The sequence below is a fragment of the Dermacentor silvarum genome, chromosome 8 (assembly GCF_013339745.2).
Source record: "Dermacentor silvarum isolate Dsil-2018 chromosome 8, BIME_Dsil_1.4, whole genome shotgun sequence".
Lineage (NCBI taxonomy): Eukaryota > Metazoa > Arthropoda > Arachnida > Ixodida > Ixodidae > Dermacentor > Dermacentor silvarum.
In genome coordinates, this window is record NC_051161.1 from 122,432,305 (window position 1) to 122,451,340 (window position 19,036).

The 19,036-nt window shown below is 47.9% G+C and overlaps 1 protein-coding gene across 3 annotated transcripts in view; it reads left to right on the top strand.

The window, feature by feature from the left end:
- LOC119461661 (nucleolar protein dao-5) overlaps positions 1-19,036 on the top strand; it is a 39,491-nt gene that overhangs the window by 13,705 nt on the left and 6,750 nt on the right. For all 3 annotated transcript variants that reach the window (XM_049671847.1, XM_049671848.1, XM_049671849.1), the window contains 4 exons: positions 5,960-6,103; positions 6,340-6,679; positions 6,727-7,633; positions 13,026-13,217. In XM_049671847.1, coding sequence (XP_049527804.1) covers positions 5,960-6,103; positions 6,340-6,679; positions 6,727-7,633; positions 13,026-13,217 — 1,583 coding nt within the window. The remainder of the gene's footprint in view (positions 1-5,959; positions 6,104-6,339; positions 6,680-6,726; positions 7,634-13,025; positions 13,218-19,036) is intronic.

Genomic DNA, 19,036 nt, shown 5'->3' on the forward strand with positions numbered 1-19,036 from the left:
TTATAGCCGCTGAGTTCGCAGGCGTATCCACTTGGAACGAATTCTCATGACTGAACCAGTTTCGAGATAATTTTCAAAGTGTACAACGACATCAATCAAATCAAATCAATTTATTCTCCAATTTACACGCTGGACGGTCATTTTGGACTATAGTATGTCGGCAAACAGTGTGCGCACATGTACAGTAATTTACATAGAGGATGTTTTTTTAGCTGCACCAAATTTTTAAAATTAGAAAAATATATATCTTGTTCGCGTTATCTTTACCATTTGAGTGCACTGATTGGCGGCCTCTAGATACAGAGCAATTTCAGCACTTAGGTGCGTAATTAGCAAAGTTACGCTAATAAACTTTCTAATTATCAACAATAGGTGACTACAGCAAATAAGCACTTTGGGGCCCGTCCTCGACACTACCTATCCCAACGATCAAATTTTCAATAGCGGAGTTCATGTGAGAGCTAAGCGACCAATTAGTTCCCCCTGGCAGGCTCCTTGAAACCGAAACTGGCCACAAAAAGAGCGTCGTCGATGTCGCCGCCCCCCTGCCTTTCGTCACGTCTCCGAGGTAGGCGCCGGTTCGGCCCGCGAGCAGCTTGCGTTATTTCCTTGCTATCTGCGGCGTTCGCCGTCGACGCTACAGACTGATATCATGCCGTGCCTGTAGTATCAAAAGCCCAAGGAGCGGGGTTCGCGCTACAGCGCAACGTGGCGCCCGAAGGAATGACGAAGTAAATTTGGCGGCCCGCCGGCATTGAAGCGTTAGGCCAACTCCGCAAACAGCTAGGAGATAACGCAAGCTGCTCGTTGGGCCGGACCAGCGGTGACGTCGGAGACGTGACGAAAGGCTGGGGGGCGGCGACATCGACGACACAGACGCTCTTTTTGCGGCCAGTTTCAGTTTCAAGCAGCCTGCCAAGGGGAACTAATTGTTCGCATAGCTCCCACATGAACTCCGCTATTCAAAATTTGATCATTGGGATAGGTAGTGTCGAGGACGGGCCCCAAAGTACTCATCTGCTATAGCCACCTATTGTTGATAATTAGAAAGTTAATTAGCGTAACTTTGCTAATTACGGGCGTAAGTGCGGAAATTGCTCTGTATCTAGAGGCCGCCAATACGTACACTCGAATGGTAAACATAATGTTACCAAGATTTACATTTTTCTCATTTTAAAAATTTGGTTCAGCTAAAAACAAACTCCCTGTATATTTCCAGCTGTCGCTGGAATTCCTCACGGACGAAATAGCTATGAACGGAAAAACGGAGAATATTTCCGTCACGGCGAGTTGAGCAAATTGGGAAAAGTATTAACAGAATGCATTTTAATCAACACTACAATAGCAATAATCATCATCATCATCAGCCTATATACAATAGCAATACTACCTATACAAAACAATGCAACACCAGCTATACAACATAGCATGAGACTGAATTTACAAGATTAACATTTGCCAAGAAAACGAAACAGATTGTACATCATACACTCAGAGCCATGCACAAAGGCAGAATAATAATCACATCAGATACATTACAAGCTACCAACGTATGAGCTGAGTTCTTTCTTACTGAAATTATCGACATTTTTGTATTTATTCAAAGTGAATGGTAGATTATGTATTAACGACTGATGCTTATAGAGTGTTCTGAAGGATGGAATTGACCATATCACAGGATTTCTTGTGTTCGCAATAATGCGACGACGCTCGAATGAGGATAATTGTTTTATGTAGTTCCAGGCTAATTCTGACATGGATGGCCTAATGGATGGTCAAAACGCCTAATTGAATATTTAACATAATTACGCTAATTAACTTTTTAATTATTTATTTTACGGCACATCTTTCAATCTACGAATTATAGCCGCTGAGTTCGCAAGGCATATCCACTTGGAACGAATTCTCAGGACTGAACCAGTTTCGAAATATTAATTTTCAAAGTGTCTGACGAAATGAATAGGCGTTCCAGTTTACTTTTTGAGGAAAACGCTGTTTTATGCATTGAAGCACGAAAGTAACTGGCCTTATCGCTAAAATAATGCAATAGTATCGACACTGGTAGTAGTGCAATCACAAAAACGGTAACATGGAAATGGTTTGAGGAGTGGTTCTTTGTATAATTTATTTTTCCTTACGCGGAAACAATGTTTGTTTTTGTGGAAAATAAAAATAGCTTAGCTTGCACTGCCGGTGCAATGCTAAAGAGACAGCGGAGCTTATGGGCACCTAGCTAGTCCTGGCTTTTGGGCTAGCCTAAGCACTACCAAGTCCTGTAATTTCCCGTAATTTATTTGTAATTGATTGATTATTGATTAGCTATTGATTGGCTATCGATTGTCTATTGCAAGATATTAGCCACGTATTTGGGCTAGGCTAAGCACTACCAAGTCATTCATAGAATTTTCCGGAATTTATTGGCTATTGATTTATTATCGACTGGCTATTTATTGGCTATCAATTGCCTATCGATGACTGGCTAAGTTTAAGTAGTCCCCACCATTCTTAGCTAGATTTAACCAGGCTCAGCTTCGCTAGTTCACAGGTGTATGTGCCATTGCGCTTGGACCCTTTCTACACTGCTACCAGGATCGGCACACTTTTTTGGATTCAGCAGACACATTACGCCCGGCTGAAACAGCTCCGCTGTTAAAATGAGAACGTCATCTGTTTTACTATTTTCTTCGATACGATATACAGTCATCCGATAAGATATACCATGGGTTCTCAAAGTGGGTTCCGCGGAACCCTGGGGTTCCGCAGGCCCCTGCTCGGGGTTCCGCGAGCCACTGATAAATTTTCCGTAGTCCCGCGCTCGCCAAGTGGCTAAAACAGCGAAAACCAGGTGCGCTCGATCCACAGAACATCCATTACTCATGCCTGAGTGTCAAAAAGCACATCACAGCGCGTAACGGCAACGCGCGAACTCCGCAATAAATTCGCAAGCAGCTTGTAGCCACCCAACCTCCGAAAACGGGCAGCGCGCCTAAGCTTTCGCACTTAAATCTCGGAGGCCGTAATTTACTAACATGCGCATTTCTCCCGTTTGTAGATAGCGTAGGTGCCGATTGCGTGCGCACTGACGTATCCGTTGGAGGAATAAAAAAAATGAAAAAAGAAATGCGCGGAGCATCGCAAATTTGCGTCGCAGAAGAGCACGAACGGCGCTAGCGTCCAACCGAAACGAAGCGGCGCAGTCCGCATCGCCATGGTCCTCAGCGGCAATCGTGCGCAGCACGTGATTGACAGCAACGCCGGAGCGCTTCGTGCCTGTGCCCGTAAAGACTTAATTCTTGCGTTTATCGCCGCGCATAACACCGCGTTGGCGGCATGCCGCGTGCCTTCATAAGTGCGTAGTTGCCATCCATGATCGCGTCGATAACCACCGCAGTTTCGTCCGCAGCGGTTGCGGCAAACAGTAGTTTCGTTTTCACTGGGTGCGCACGTCGGCTGCGTGCCATGGCTGCGTGCCTTCACAACTGCGTAGTCGCCTCCCATGGCAGCGTCGATAGCGACCGTGGTTTCGTCCGCACTTCTTGCAGCTAACGGTAGTTTCGTTTTGACTTGGTGCGTGCGTTGGCCGCCTGCCTTCTGAACAGCAAGGTCGCCGTCCATGATCGCTTCGATAGCAGTCGCGGTTTTGTGCGCAGCGGTTGCGGCAAGCAGTTTTGCTTTAACTCAGTGCAAAGATGTCGAAGATTAAGAGCACAGGCTACATCACGATGGACGGACAATTTGTTGGCGAGCAGCTGACTGGCGAAAAAATAAGCGGGATGTACGCGCGCAAGGCCTTCGCCGCTACAAGCGCTAATCAGTCAGCAGATGAGAGTTTCAGCTTCCGCACTGGTTTTGTGCTAAACATAAACAGGATTTGCGGATTCATTGAGTAAATAAAAGCATGTCCACGTAGTTAAGCATTTGTTTATTATTTTCTTGATACCCTTGATAATTCGACATTCGGTTAATTCGGACATTTTAATTCGGTTAATTCGGGAGGGGGGGGGGAGGGGTTCCTTGGCGCTTCATGGAGCTTAGCAGGGTTCCCTGGAACGAACATGCTTGAGAACCCCTGAGATATACAGTCAAGAGAGCGGTGTGGATCAGAGAACGGGGACAATCGATATTCCAGTTGACATTAAGCGGAAAAAATGAAGCTGGGCAGGCTATGTAATGCGTAGGATGGATAACCGATGGACCATTAGAGCTACAGAATGGATACGAAGATAAGGGAAGCGCAGTCGAGGACGGCAGAAAACTAGGTGGGGTGATGAAGTTAGAAAATTCGCAGGCGCAAATTGGAATCACCTATTGCAAGACAGGGTTAATGGGAGATCGCAGGGAGAGGCCTTCGTCCTGCAGTGGACATAAATATAGACTGATGATGATGATGACAGTAATTTTGCACGTGCCACTTCAGCTTGGCACAGAATGCATTGAACCGTGCAATGCATAACCGTTGCGTGTGCTCGAAGGCCTACTTAGGTTCATTAATGAGCGGGCCCAAGTCTGGCCCGGGCCCGTGGCTTCAAGCCCGAGTCCGGCCCGGGCCCGCAGCCTCAAGCCCGAGCCCGGGCCCGGCCCGAGCCTGCCGAAAAACGCTTCGGACGGGCCGGGCCCGGGCTTTCGGGCCGGCTCGGGCCCGTGCAGAGCTCTAGACAACAGCATGAAGGTCACTTCGCTCGCTTCTGCAGCAGTGCTTAAGTTCCTCACGCCAGCGTTTGACTCATCGAGTGTGATGTGTTTGTGTTTGCCTGTGGGCGCTGACACCATGCTTGTTAATATAGTGAATAAGCGAATGTTTACAAGTTTATATGGACGAGAAAACTACTATTCTTACTTTGTATAGCTGTTGAATCAATTTGCTATCGCAATCGATACTTAGGGTGAAATTACAACTTTTTTTCACGCGTAAGAATTAAAATAAATTGTGTGCAGTTCAACACTACTCCCATTTCTGAATTTTTCCTGTTTCCCGGCTCTTGTGTTTTGTTTTTTTACGGTCCCGTGAAAAACATATGAACCAGGTTCTACTGTAGTTGCCGTGGCTGATCGTCTGAGGAACCAAAGTCCACTTTGTATGGGTTCAGTCAGTTCAGACCGTGCACGTGATCGCATGCGTAGTCTTTATGTAATCGTCTACGGGTACGAACGTATCAAGGGCGAGCTTTTTGCGACGGTGATGACGCCCTACCCCCCACAGGCTAGACCTACTAACCAGCGTGCCTCGTTGGCGACCAGAGTTGTGGTTTGGTGCCGAGTCGTCGAAATGCATTGCAATGGCTGTATGGCACATGGAAAGCAGAGAAACGACCTTGGATAACGAAAGTGAGGGCACGGGCAACACTCGAATGGTGGCAACTTGTTCCGCGGTCGCAATGTTTTTGATTCGTGCATACGTTAATCAGTCCGAGAAATCGGATAAGACACTGTACTGCACCTGGAATTTCAATCGCCCGTGTTTAAAAAAATATTATTGTTTGTCTGCTTCACACGAAGACCCACGGGTACTTGGACATCAACCTGTCAACATTCATACATTTCAACGGATGCAAAACTACGTTTTGCATATGTGCAGGCCTTGAAAATAGTTGTTTTGATTATAGTGCGGTACCGCTTATAGTGTGGATATTCGTGACTCCGGCGACTTAAGTTATAAGTCGTCTACTCTATGTTACAGTTTGACGATGCACTGAACATCAGTGCCGAAAGATCGAAAGAAGTGCAACTGTATTGGTTGATTTTTTGTGTTCTAGATCGGGAACGTTGGCTCTGGGAAGTCTTGTGAAATGGGATTGTGTCAACGAGGTTCTACTGTAATCGGAGCATGTGGGTATTTCATGTGTATTTGGAGTTTGGGAAATTGGAGTAGGCCCAGAGCTAAGGCTTTCTCCTATGAATGTACACAGTTAAGCAGGCCTTGGTGTGGGCTGTCGTGAACCGATGTCAATGTCTCATGCAGAGGCAGAGAAGGAAGAAGACGGAGCTGCTGAGCCAATGGAGCAAGGCGAGGAGGCGGAGGAGTCGGATAAAAAGGAGGCCAAGCCACCTGCTGCCGTGGCGACCAAGTCGCAGGATGGCGCAAAGCCGACAGAAAAAGAAAAGGGTGAGCGTGGTCGAGTGCGTTGTGAGGCTGCATGGCCCATGTGTTTAAGCCCAGAGATGGGGCACGACACGTCTCGTGCTGTCTTCATGGTCATTTCCCTTTTTTTTTTTTTTTGAGTGGTTTCTGTGTTCAAGGGAAAGAGTGTGCACAGTTGGTAGAGCTGAGGGTCGCAAAAATAAGGAACTATATCTAGCAATCAGTTCACATGCTTTTTTTGCTGGGTTTCACATTTGCAGAAACTGCATCCAGCAGTCCTGAAAAGAAGAGCTCTGACAAAGCCGCCGCTGAGGCACGTAGCCCCGAAAAGGCAGTGTCTGAAAAGCCATCTCCCGAGAAACAGAGTCCAGAAAAACCAGTCACGGAAAAGCCAAGCGTTGAAAAGGCAAGTCCAGAAAAGGTCACCTCTGTAAAGCCGAGTCCTGAAAAGGTGAGCGCCGAAAAGCCGACTCAGCCAAGTCCGGGAAAGCCAGCTGTGGAGAAGGCGAGTCCCGAGAAGGCAAGCACCGAAAAGCCTGCGGCTGCAGTGCCCAGTCCCGTAAAGCCAAGCCCTGAAAAGCCTGCGGCTGCAGTGCCCGAGTCCCTGTAAAGCCAAGCACTGAAAAGCCCACGGCGGCAGTGCCAAGTCCCGCAAAGCCAAGCGTTGAAAAGCCGAGTGCTGAAAGGCCAAGCGTTGAAAAACCAAGTTCCGAGAAGCCAAGTGCTGCAAAGCCTAGCACCGAGAGATCAAGTGGCGAGAGACCAAGTGCTGAGAAACCAAGCCCCGAGAAGGCAAGCGTCCAAAAGTCAACTCCAGAAAAGTCTGGCCCCGAGAACCTGAGCCCCGTAAAGGCAGCGACCCCTGTGAAGCCAGATGCCGAGAAGCCGAGCCCCGTCAGGTCGGTGCCCGACAGGGCCCCTCTTCCAAAACCGAGTCCTGAAAAGCCGAGCTTCGAGAAACCCAGCCCCGAAAAGCAGCCGAGCAACGAGAACAAGCCGAGCGCCACAAATTTGAGCAACGTCAGTGCGGCAGGTCCCGAGAAGGCGGCCCCTGCAAGGCTGGCATCCAGCCCGGAGAAACCAAGTAGTGCGCCAGTGAGAAGTTCGGACGTAACGATGACACCCGTGGACGCAGCGAAGCCTGCCGTGGTGGCCCCTTCGCCGTCCGTGACGGCTCCTCCACCCCAGACTCCTCCTGCGCCAAAGCCAACGCATCCTCTCCCCCCGGTTCCTGCACCGGCCGTCGCAATGCCCACATTGGGACTAGCTGTGCCTAGAGAGAACGGGGATGTGGGATCGCAGCGCGGGGTGTTTTCGGTGTCTTGGCTGGACCTAATGGTGGAGCCAAATGTGGAGCGCGCCCTGCGTGCAGCGCAGGACGTGGACGTCCTAGCCTTGCAGGGAGTGGAAGCAGTCCACTGGGGACCCTTGGTGGCCCAGCTGCCCGAGGGATGTGAGCTGCTGCGGGGCACCGGGCTGGCGCTGGTGGTGCGGCGGTCGGCATTCCGAGTGCTCGGCCACAGCAGCCACACCTTGCAGAGTCTGGTCGCCAAGGTGAGCGGTGCCTGCCGGGCCGTTTCTTAGCTGTCCCAGAAAATGCGCCGTGTTTGTTCAGCACTCACGTGGGGCTGCGTGTGTTTAAGCCCAGAGATGTGGCACGACGACTACTGGTGATTATCATCAGCTGGCCTGTTTATGTCTGTCTGCTGCCAGACGAAGGCCTCTCCAGTTGAGCGTTCTTGGTGTCAGCTGACTCAAACTTACGCCTTTAAATTTCGTAATCTGAGCAGACTGCCTAATCTTCTGCAGTCTTTGACTTCAATTTTCCTTCTATTGGAGGGTGTCACTCTTTACTGAAATGCCGAGTTAACTGCAACTGTGAATTGGGATTAAGTTCACGCTTACCTTCATATCCTTATGTAGTAACATTAAAGTTGAAAAAATACTTGCATCTTGGTATAATACATATTGAATGCAATGTTTTGAAAGTACTAACTTATATAGAGCTTCCTCTTTGCACTAGAGCAGTAAGTTACTGCTCCAAAGCATTCTTCTCTTGCTTGAAACAGGAAATTTTTCTGCTCCAAACTGTGATTTTTCCTGTTACGAAAGCTGTTTCAGAATGCCAAGTGCCGCTTCCATCACCATACCTGCCAACTCTCCCGAATTGTCCGGGAGCCTCCCGAATTGTTCTCACATCTCCCGATTGTACGGACGCGGCCTCAAATCTCCCGAAAAGTAGCCGCCACAGCACCGAGTTTTTTTTTCTCGTTTTTTTTTACGCCCTGCAATATAACCGCGCGAGAAATTTAAGCGGCACGGGAGCAGTTAGTCATCAACATGCATCTTGAATCGTAGATGCGGGCCGCCGGCACTACCACGAACGCGAGCAACCAAAGGGCGCTACCATATTGGATTTGCTGGATTGGCTCGTCTCAGGCTGGGTCGCGTGTTTTTAGCAATCCAGTCGTTATATGACCGCGAGTGTGTTAGGCTTCATTTGGCTTTGTCAGGTTGTCGAGTGAAGTGCGCATGCCAAACCACTCTTTGTTCCGCCGAGTTTAGTAGTTGGAACGATTGATGGTATAAGAACGTACCCGGCTCCTCGATAGCAGGCACAGAACCCGTAGCAATTAAGTCAACCAGCGCGCTTCGCGTGGCCATAACATCGAATCAGATTTTTGCGGCAATTTTTCCGGAAAAAAAAAAAAACATGCACATAAGTCGCACCATTCTATAAGACGCACCGACGAAAAATTCAGAAAAAAGCGCGTCTTATACACCGGAAAGTACGGTAGTTCGAACAATTGATGGCATTATCAGAAGCCAAGAATAAGTACTTGCACTTATTTCTGAGATCATGCAAGGCTGAGTTTCTGTGCTTTGTCACTTTGCGGAGTTGTGACAAGTATGGACTCTATACCACGTGCACTGTTTGGCACGGCGGCAACATTTTTTTTGCCCCCCCCCCCCCCTCTCGTGCGGCAGTCCCCCGAATTTCCATGTTGTTAGGTTGGCAGGTATGCATCACTGCATGTTACAGTCAACCCCTCCACTTTATTTTCTTACATTACACATGCGAACATTTAGTGCACGGTAGATTTGGGGGCGCATTAGAATCGGGTAAATACGGTATTAGCTATTGCATTACATGGCTTACTTAACTCTATATCTTCCTCTTAATCTCAGCTAGAGTACCAGCTACCACTGTTTTGCTTTGTAATCCATACTACCGTTTTGCTTTCTCTTTGCCTGTCATTTTTTAACTTCAACTTCAAATGCAGCCACGTCGGCTGCATTTAAATGGGGGTGAAATGCAAAAACGTCTGTGCAGCGTGCATTGAGTGTGCATTAAAGAACCCAAGGTGGTCGAAATTAATCCAGAGCCCCCCACTAAGACGTGCCTCAGAATCATTTTGTGGTTTTGGCACACAAAACCCCAGAAGCTAATTAATTTAATTTTGCCTTTAAATCTTGAAGGCCTGCTTTGCCATCCTGAGGGTGCCGGAAGCCCATGCAAGCGTTGGAAGTTTGTCATGTTTGTGTCTATGTTGTAGCTCCGATGGCCTCATTATTTTTTAATTGAGAACAAATCACTGTCTGTCTTACCAAGAAAATCTGTTAAGGAAATAAATCAAGGTTATTGCATTTTGCATTTCTCCAAGTATGAAAATCTGGGTGCGCATTACAATTGAAGGTATGTTCGGGCCATGAAAAATCGGGTGCATGTTACAATAAAGAGCACCTTAGAATTCAGTAAATATGGTATGTGTCATCTGTGAAGCCATTTGAATAATGTAACAGTGGTGAATAAACTTTGGGAAAGGGATTCCTCTTTCTGTTTATTTTATTTTATGCATTTTATAACTGCAGTCGAACCCGGTTATATCAAACGCACATATAACCAATTATTTTGTATAACGAATAGCAGTAAAAACCCCTTGAAAATTGTGGATTAACATTTTTATTTTATATATCGATTTACCTATACTTTCTGTGATCCCCTTCAGATTCGATATGTCCGGGTTTCACTGTATTCCGAGAGCAGGCAGGACAACTAATTCTGTTCAGTAGGGGTGCAAGCTGTAGGCTGAATACAAGTTATAAGCCAACTGCAACAAAGCCTTGGGTCGCGTAAGAAGCCTAGTTTCAGGTAATGTAGATGTCGTATAGACTCGTGTAAGGGCCCCACTTCTCTCTTCACAATTTTGATGAGGTGCAGCTCTTGCATGGGACCGCACCTTTTTGGTCAAAATGGTGCTGGCAGATACAGCGACTTGTGCAAACCCCCGATCTAGTGCACACCCCGGCTCTCGCCATCTAGTAGCGGCTTGCAGATTGATGCGCGCGTCATCGGGCACCAAACGTGATTGCTTCTTCACTGGAAATTTTTTTTTCTCAAATTTTGGGCGGCCAAGTTGGGGTGTGTGGCCCTTACACGAGTCTATTTGCTGCGAGGCATAAGGGGAATAAAAGGAGATCAAATGAAAGCTAACTTTGCATCTTGCAGGAAGTGCAGCAATGTCTCTACGAACAAGTCGTATTGCCTGCGTTCCAGGGCACATCTAAAGTAGGTGTCGGGCATTTGACGTTGCTAGAAGAGCTGAGCACTTGTGGCACAGTTTCTTGGTTGTTTTTTGTTGATCCTCAAGCCCAGGTAATGGTAAAGGATGGTTTAAGGGCCACTCCAGCCCATAGCCTCTGAAGAAATACTTCCAACGCCTGGGTAATGTTGTGGCGAAGAAAGCAGACACACAGGGAAATTAAGGCACGTCTTGTCATACGTTAGATTTCAGTGCTTGGGGGAGGGAGCGGTGATCTGATAGATCCCCTGATAGATCCGTCCGCCTCATCTGATCTGATGAGGCACGCTTTTCAACCGCATGGGCAGACCAACTGGCTCGATCGCCTGCCTCGTCTGATCAGACGAGGCAGGCGATCGAGCCAGTTGGTCTGCCCATGTGGTTGAAACGATCCCGACCATGCACTCCCTGTACCCGCTGCCCCTCAATTACTGAGACGTGAGGACTTGTGGAGCCTGTGAATTTGTCGACAGATTTGCAGCGTTTTTGTAACTTGCTTGAGGTCAGTGTAAATATACACTGTCGTGATGTTGGGTACTGCACTAATTGACTTGATGGCGTTGTCTGTGGCTTGTGATCTAAGTAGTAATGGGTCAGGCCTTTCGGTCTTGTAGATAAGGGAAGATCGAATTGTAGGAACAGATGGGCTCATGAAGGCGACCCTTCATCTCTAGCGCTCTATCTGTGAAATGAGTGAAGTGCTAGTATGAGTCAGTGTACTTGTGAGCGAGTACGCCAACCTATGAGTAGTATTTGATCGCCACTAACTCTAATGATGCAAGGCACATTCGAAAACTTTTCTGCTGAAAAACAAACAAACTTGAGGAGATGCCCTTTTAATACTTTTACATTTAACACCTGAGGTGTTTCGAGACCCTATAAAGGGATGGCTAAAGAGACAATAAGTTAGTGTAGAGAAGTGTACTGTTTCATAACCTCTTAGTGATTGACAGCAAGATGTTAAGAGGAAACATCTCTTTAATTTCACATCTGAACTGCAATGCTTATCACATGAGTGCAACATTACAAATTTAAGCAATATAAGCACGAGAAGTTTCCAAGGATGGCCACGTTGTGACCTTGCTTACATTCAAATGCTGCGTAATTATTCTTTACTGTTAAATTACAGAATTAATTTAATATGTGGCACAATTCTTCCTGGGTTTTTACGTGCCAAAACCAGTTTTGACTATGAGGCACACCGTAGTGGAGGACTCCAGATTAATTTTGACCACCTGGGGTTCTTTAACGTGCACTAGAGCGCACAATAAACTAAATCGATTACCTAAAAATGAAGGGAAAAAAAATGAAGTACTTTTTCTGTAGATTATTTTGTTGCAGGCACATTTGCACCAGCAGTGAAGTGGAATGTAGTCGAGGCAGTAACAGTTCTGTGCTTTTTGATTAAATGCATCGCAGGGCGGCGGTGCTGGTGGTGTTGTTTGCATTGTGTTATTAGTCGTCTGGTGTGCATATAAGCTAGAACAACTCTGCTGTTAAAAATCTTCAAATTCTGTACATCCAAGGAAGACGCAGATTTATGCCTTCGCTAGTATGTCTAAGTAAATTTTATGTAGTTAAGGGACACCAAGGTTGTCCTTTTGTGCATAAGTTGCACATATCAGACCTAGGAATGTCAGTCTCTTATGCTTGTCAGGTAAAAACTAGTCACGTGTCACCTGTTCGATCAACATGGGAGTCTTAATCGATGTAGTTGGTGGCGAGAACCTGGAAAAAATGTTGTGGAAAGCTTGCGATCGTGTTGCCAGTACATAAAAACATAATGGATTAGTTTTGTTAAACTAAGTGTTCAGGAAAGCAGGAAATGTGTGGCGACTGCAAAAAAAAAAGAAAAACCTTCAGCAAAAGCCGTGTTTGAAAAGCAGAGTGCCGTTCTCTTTTGCCATAATGTTTGAAGTGTGAATGGACTTTTGTGCACATTGAAAAGAGCAGGAGGATTATTGTTCATAGGAAGGCAGAGGAGGTGGGCCTTAGCTTATGTGCTATTGACTGCTGCTATGCACTGGGGAAAGGGTAAAAGAATGAGAGAGGGATGCAGGATGATGTCAGGGACAGGGGCGCGATGAATTCTGGTTCACACAAGAGCATACTTGAAGTCCAGTCCTGTACCTCTCAGACATTGCACCTTAGCCTGTCCTTTAAATAGGGCCACAAACCCAGAATAAAGTCACCTGAAAAAGGCTCTTGCATTGATGGTTGCCAGAGCAGAGGCTAAAATCTCTTGCTCGAATGTGTATGCTGGGACCACCTGCCTTGGCCAAACTGCAGGCTCAGTAGCTGACTGTCTGCTTAAGACTGTTGGTGACCACGAGACTTGTGTGGTGTGTTACACGAAACTTCAGGATCTGGAGTCCCTGGATGAAGCAGACCGGGAAGCAGTCCAGAACCATTTGAGGCTGACGCCCGATGGCCACCTGCTCACGGTACGCCTGCAACCGCTGCTTAGTGGCCAGTCACCGGTGGGCGACCAGCGACAACTTGTGGTGGCCAACGCGGCACTCAGCCCTGCATCTCCGAGCATAAATGCACTGCAGGTGAGTAGGCTCAGGACACCATAAATGAGACTGCACAAAGTTTCTTACAGAGTTTGGAGGACGCTTAAGCTTCGCCTTTAAGAGTAGAACGCTTCTCGCGCTTCCCGGCAACTGCAGCTTTCGTAGCCGTACCGAGAAATGCTGGCGGCGAACGCTATTCACAAAGGCGAGCTTTTTGGTAGAAACATGGCCTCTTGCGTGTGCCGATATTCTGTTATTGCTTCGCTCATTTAATATTTAGAAGATTTAACATGAAAGGCATGCGCTGTTGGATTTTTGTTTCATGATGTGCGTTTGTGGGCTGTCATTCTCAAAATTCAGAGGAATAACTTTGTAAAGAATGTAAGACAAGGTATGAGCAACTTTAGTGATAGAAGAACTTTAGTGCTGTATCGAATATATGCAGAAATTTTCGCTCATGAGACGCTGGCTCCGGCGCTGGCGCTGACACCGGAGTTTCTATGACATGGGGCCCGTAACATTCTCGTGTAAATATTAGCGTGAGGGGGATGTGGTGACACTGTCCGAGTTTCCCAACGGGCAGTTTGCCTTCATAGGTATGCTGGGATATGGGTGGGCAAGGCTCGTCTCAAACGTGGCTTGGCCTAAGAGATGGTCATTTTCGTACAATAAAAGCTTTCTTAGAATGAAATTATCACAAGTCATTGTTTACGTGTAATGCCACATAATTTATTGTTTACCGACATTTAATATAACAAGTAAGCAAGGAAAATGTACAATTGAAACTGAAGCTTAGCGTCTCCATACCAACTCGCCAATTTTTTTCTTCTGATTACGGCAGGATTCATCGACTCTCCGACACAGTGCAGAGAAGGCTCTGGAGTCAGACTGCCAACTAACGCAGGTTTATTAACCCAAGATACACCACATTGCGACAGTCAGGGTTTGTGGGCAAAGGCTCACCGCAAGACCTATCGAACATACGCGCCCACTGCTCTAGGCTAACCGGCTAGCAGTCCACTAAGCGCCAGACTGAGAAGTTGTGGGAGCAAAGGTTCCACGTAACCAACTCGTTGGCCTGTGAGCATTTGCCACAGCGAGGAAGGGCTTTGTAGAGCAGAGTTCGGGGTAGAGACCACTAGGGGGGAAGCCGCTGGAGAGGCCAATCGGGGCATGTCTCGGCGACGTTTGCGGCTCAATGGCACGAGGGAGAAGCACGGTTTGTGCAGGAAAGTAGCTCCGGTGCATTGCCATGCCGTCACGATGCCGCCAAGGTGACGGCGGCTCCTTGTGATAGAGTTTGGCAAATGGCCGTCGCCATGCACGAGCTGGTAGTTACACAGGAAGACGCCTCGATCCCTCTCATGGTTTAACGAAAAGTCTTTTTGTATAATAATAAAGAATAAACAGCATCTTCTGCGATGTTTTAGTAAAGAACTAGGCATTATGGCAGACGGAACGCTGTTATCCAGGTGCTTGTTCTAAGTGGCCTGGCTTTCCGAGAAAGATGCCAATCCAAAGCCACCACTTATCAGCTTTTCCATGCATGCAACAGCACATCAGTAATTATAATTAGGTAATTATAAGAAACTTTATGTGCATGACTGAGGATCTTGTCCCTTACAGAAAAAAAGTCTATGGGCTCTCGCGTAGCTTGAAATGGTGCATTAATTGTCAGCACTGGACATACATCCTGTCAACTTTTACGATCTTGTTGCAAAATTCTCGATTCTTTTACAGCTTCCTTACGATTGTCGCAATGAGACCAATAATTTAACAGTTCTGAATCTGCATCCAGTTAAGTGCAAAATTGATTTTGAAAGACAGTACAGTTGTGTAATTTTACCTATTTGACCATTCAAACACACGTAGCACCACTACCCGCTCCATAAAACCAATGTATAATGGCAAATGAAATTTTGGCCACCATTACATGTATATTTCATCAACAAACTTTACAATTGCTATTTGTATTTGTCTGTGGCAGATCATTCTAGCTGCCATTATAGAGTACAGCACCTGTTCACAGGATCCCTACAGAGCAAAGTCTGGTGATTTTTTCATGAACATTCAACATCTTCAGCAATAATGCATTCTTAGCATTTTCACCAAATTTCTGTAGTTTCTGGCTATGACTGTAGATATTCTTGAATTTTAAGTTTAGCAGATCTGGAGGTAATTGAAGTCTCGTTTGTTGCTGGTGCAGTGGTAATGGTCTTTTCTTGGTTTGAAATGGTGTGCGCATTAGGATGTAGCCAAAATCAACAGCTCAGGCCTTTGCTCAGGTTACAGCGATAGCTCTTATGGATTCTTCTATTGTTTGTAATGGTGGTGCCGTCATTGGAATAGCCGAGTTCAGCTGACCGGGTTGCAGAGATGGCTGTTATGGGCACTTTCATGGTTCAAAATGGTGTTTGCACTGAATACGATTACCTAATAATCAACTGACCAGGCTGTTGCACAGGATACAGGTACAGTGGAATCTTGTTGATACGATCTTCTCGGGAACCGGAAAATAAAACTTATCCTAAAATCGTGTTATCTGAAAAATAATCGTATATTATGCAGAAAAACGTATTATCCAGACTCGAATCGAGATTCCACTGTATAGCTGTTATCCACTCCTTATTGTTGAACCAGTTAAATGAATACCAAATAAAACGTTTGATACGTCTTTAGTAGAGAGGATTTGAGAGGATACTAAGGGCAGGTGATACAGGGGTGCAACAGCAGCGCCAATTGCGCCATTTTGATACAATTTCGTATTTTTGCGCTGAGCTGTGTGAAAACCGCGATATACGTTAAAATTGCGCCACGCTGCGCCAAAATGCCCAAGCGGCTGCGAAATTTCTTGGTTACGTTAGATTTAGTGGGAAATAAAGGCTGCGTTTGTGTTGTAGCGGGTGACAGAGTGACGGAGGCGGCCCAAGAGCAAACGCACAACAACCTTTATTTTAGGGAAAGAACTACAGTGTAGACCGCTTATAACGTAAGTCGCCGGAGTCTCGAATATCCGCACTATAAGCGGTACCGCACTATAACCGAAGCAACAATTTTCAAGGCCCGCACGTATGCAAAACATGTGCACCGAGCCGCCACGCATATGCAACAGTCGAGGAATGCGGCTAGAACGTTGGCATTCAATTTACAGTCGAATCTCGTTCATTCGAACCAAATCACGCGGCAGCGCCTCCGACCGGCATTGCTCCGGCACCGCAGTGATTCCACTCCTGCGCCAAAGTGCGCAAAGCTACGACCCGCCGACACACCTACACTGCCTAGACTTTGTCCCCAACGCAGATCGCCTTCAAGATATCACGCTGCCGCGCAGTACGCAGTTTATGCCACAGTACAATGCCGCTTGCTATCCCTCCCTCCCCCTCGCTCCCTCGCCGGTGCCTCGAGCGGGACGGAAAAGGCGCGCTTCCTCCCTGCTTTTTTTCATGCGCGCGTGAGATTAGGTGCCGCGGTCGTCGGCTCCCCCCGAATGCTTTCACTCGCACTTACAGCATACGGCGCGGGGCGACGGCATTATCGCCCTTCGACTTAATACGGAACATCTATGCGCCAAACCCAATTTTAGTGCCACAACGCGTCATATATAGACACCATCTTTAGATAGCAAATACGGATCTCAAAGGCCATGCTTTTGGTGGCGGAAACCGAAAATACGTCACAGGTGTCGCCCCCGGCACTTTGGGCAGCCCATCCCATCGTCAAGTCACCAAGCCAAGCGACATGAAAGTCAAAATGGCCGCTCGGGCCGGCACGAGGTGGCAGTTCGCAACGCATGATGCGGGAACGGTCCCACATTTGCGACGCAACAGCGGGGTTACCAATGCATTGGGTCCTATGAGAGCTACGCCGGGACTGGCCGAAAAGGACGTAACAGCCGGGAAAACGCAGCACCCGGGAACTTAACAGCGGGGTTCTACTGTAGCTTGTTTGAATTAAAGTGCAGCATGACATGTGATTATAATAACTGCATGCCGTCAATGTGTCCATCATTTTTGTTTCTGGATATACCGAATGACATCTGGGAAAACTAGCTATATATGAAACGATATCAATTTGTGTGTGTGTGTGTGTCGAATGCACGGAAGAGCATTTTTTTTCTCCACGAGATCTGCAATGAATGGAAATGTTTACCAAGCTTCTCGTAAGAACGAACGAATTAGTCAGGTCTTTGAATCTAAATTGCAACTCGCTTTTTCATCAGCTGCTCCCAAATCAGCTGCTCCCAAATGCCAAATTTCCTGCTCCAAAGTGCTCCAAAATGAAATTTCTGATGCTCCAAAAATTGCTCCAAATCAGAAGTCCGCAGTAGCATCACTGCGGCACCGCCATAGAGTAAAAGCTTAGGAGAGACCACGGAGAAAGAATACAGGAGGCGCAACTCGGCTCCTTCCCGCGTCGTCATAATGTCACACAGGAGCACAGGACGTACCATGCGGCGGCGGACGTCGTGACAGCGCCCCCTACAGAACGCCGGACGCATAACGTATGGTCACGTGATGGTTTGTCGAAGCGATGCAGCGGATCCGTGGCGCGGCGAGCGCGCTCTTGCAACGCCTCCGTTGGCTCTTGTCGTCTGCTCGCACGCGACGGCTTGATGCCAGTGCGCCGCCTTGGCTACTATCGCAGAACGTGTGATCTTTCATGTTTCTTGGTCTTATTGCCACATAAATAGCATGTGATCCTAAATAATAATCTATAAAAAATATCCAACTAACACGGTCTACAGGTCTTCTATCCCCGGATTGCAAACCGCGCTGGAGCAAAACGTTTTGGGCGGTATCCGACAGTAGCAGACGACGCCGGGCGCCGTCGGAGACCGCGGCTACCGCGGCCACGCGCGCGCCGCTGCGACCGCGAGGGAAGTAGTTCCTTCCGTCGCCGCAAGGGGCGCTGCGCCGACGTTCACCGCCAGCGCGTCTCCTCCTCTCCCAGCGTGACATTATCACGACCAGTGCTTGCGCTGGCGCCGGCCCCGAGTTTCGCCTCCTGTTATTCTTTCTCCGTGGGAGAGACCCCTCAGTGTCGCGCGGGAACGAAACAAAAAACAAAAAAATAAAGAAAAAAAAAACGCGCCGGAAATTTCACTCTCTCAAATGGCAAGGTCGCCGATTCTGCGTTGCGCAAGAACATGCATGTATGTGCCGACGTCTCAGCCACGCTACCGTAGCCACGCGTAGAAAATGGCAGTGAACCCTTCTTTCTATTTTATGCTTCCTCTACTTTCTAGTCACGTGTTGACCTTGCACGCTGCGGCTACGGCGCAGAGGAAAGCAGCGGCGCTGTCCCAGGCTGGCCAATGAAACTCTCCACGCCGGCAAACCCTTCCCGATAACGGCAGAAAACGAAACTTCGGGGAGCTGGCGCCGGGCCGGCTGAAGCGGGGCGGCGCGTGCACGGCGGTGGGCGCGCACGGTGACAGTCGAAAGTGAGGGAGCTACGAGGGAGGGCGAGGGGAGCAACGAAGCGGCGGATTTGCCGAGGCAAAATCTGCTTCCCTGCTGCCCTCCTCCCTCACATTCCACGGTCTCCGCGTGCCCCCTTCCCCGTGATGTGCCGGCGTTGGCAGTTTCGTGGCGCTCGCTCGCTCGCTACCTATGTGCGCCGTGATATTTCACGACTCGCACGCAAGATTCTGGTTTCAGCCTCACTGGCTGTTCGTTCGCACCACGTGCCCTTTTCCTCCACTGTGTCTCTTTCTTCCTCGAGCACTCCTTGGGGCGGCGCCCGTTTGAGGGGAGCGTTCGCCGTCTCCGCCGACTTCCGTACTCCCAGGCAGCCGCACTGTAACCGGTATTTCGTTTCCCGCAACTGCACTATAAGCGATATGTGTATACATGGAG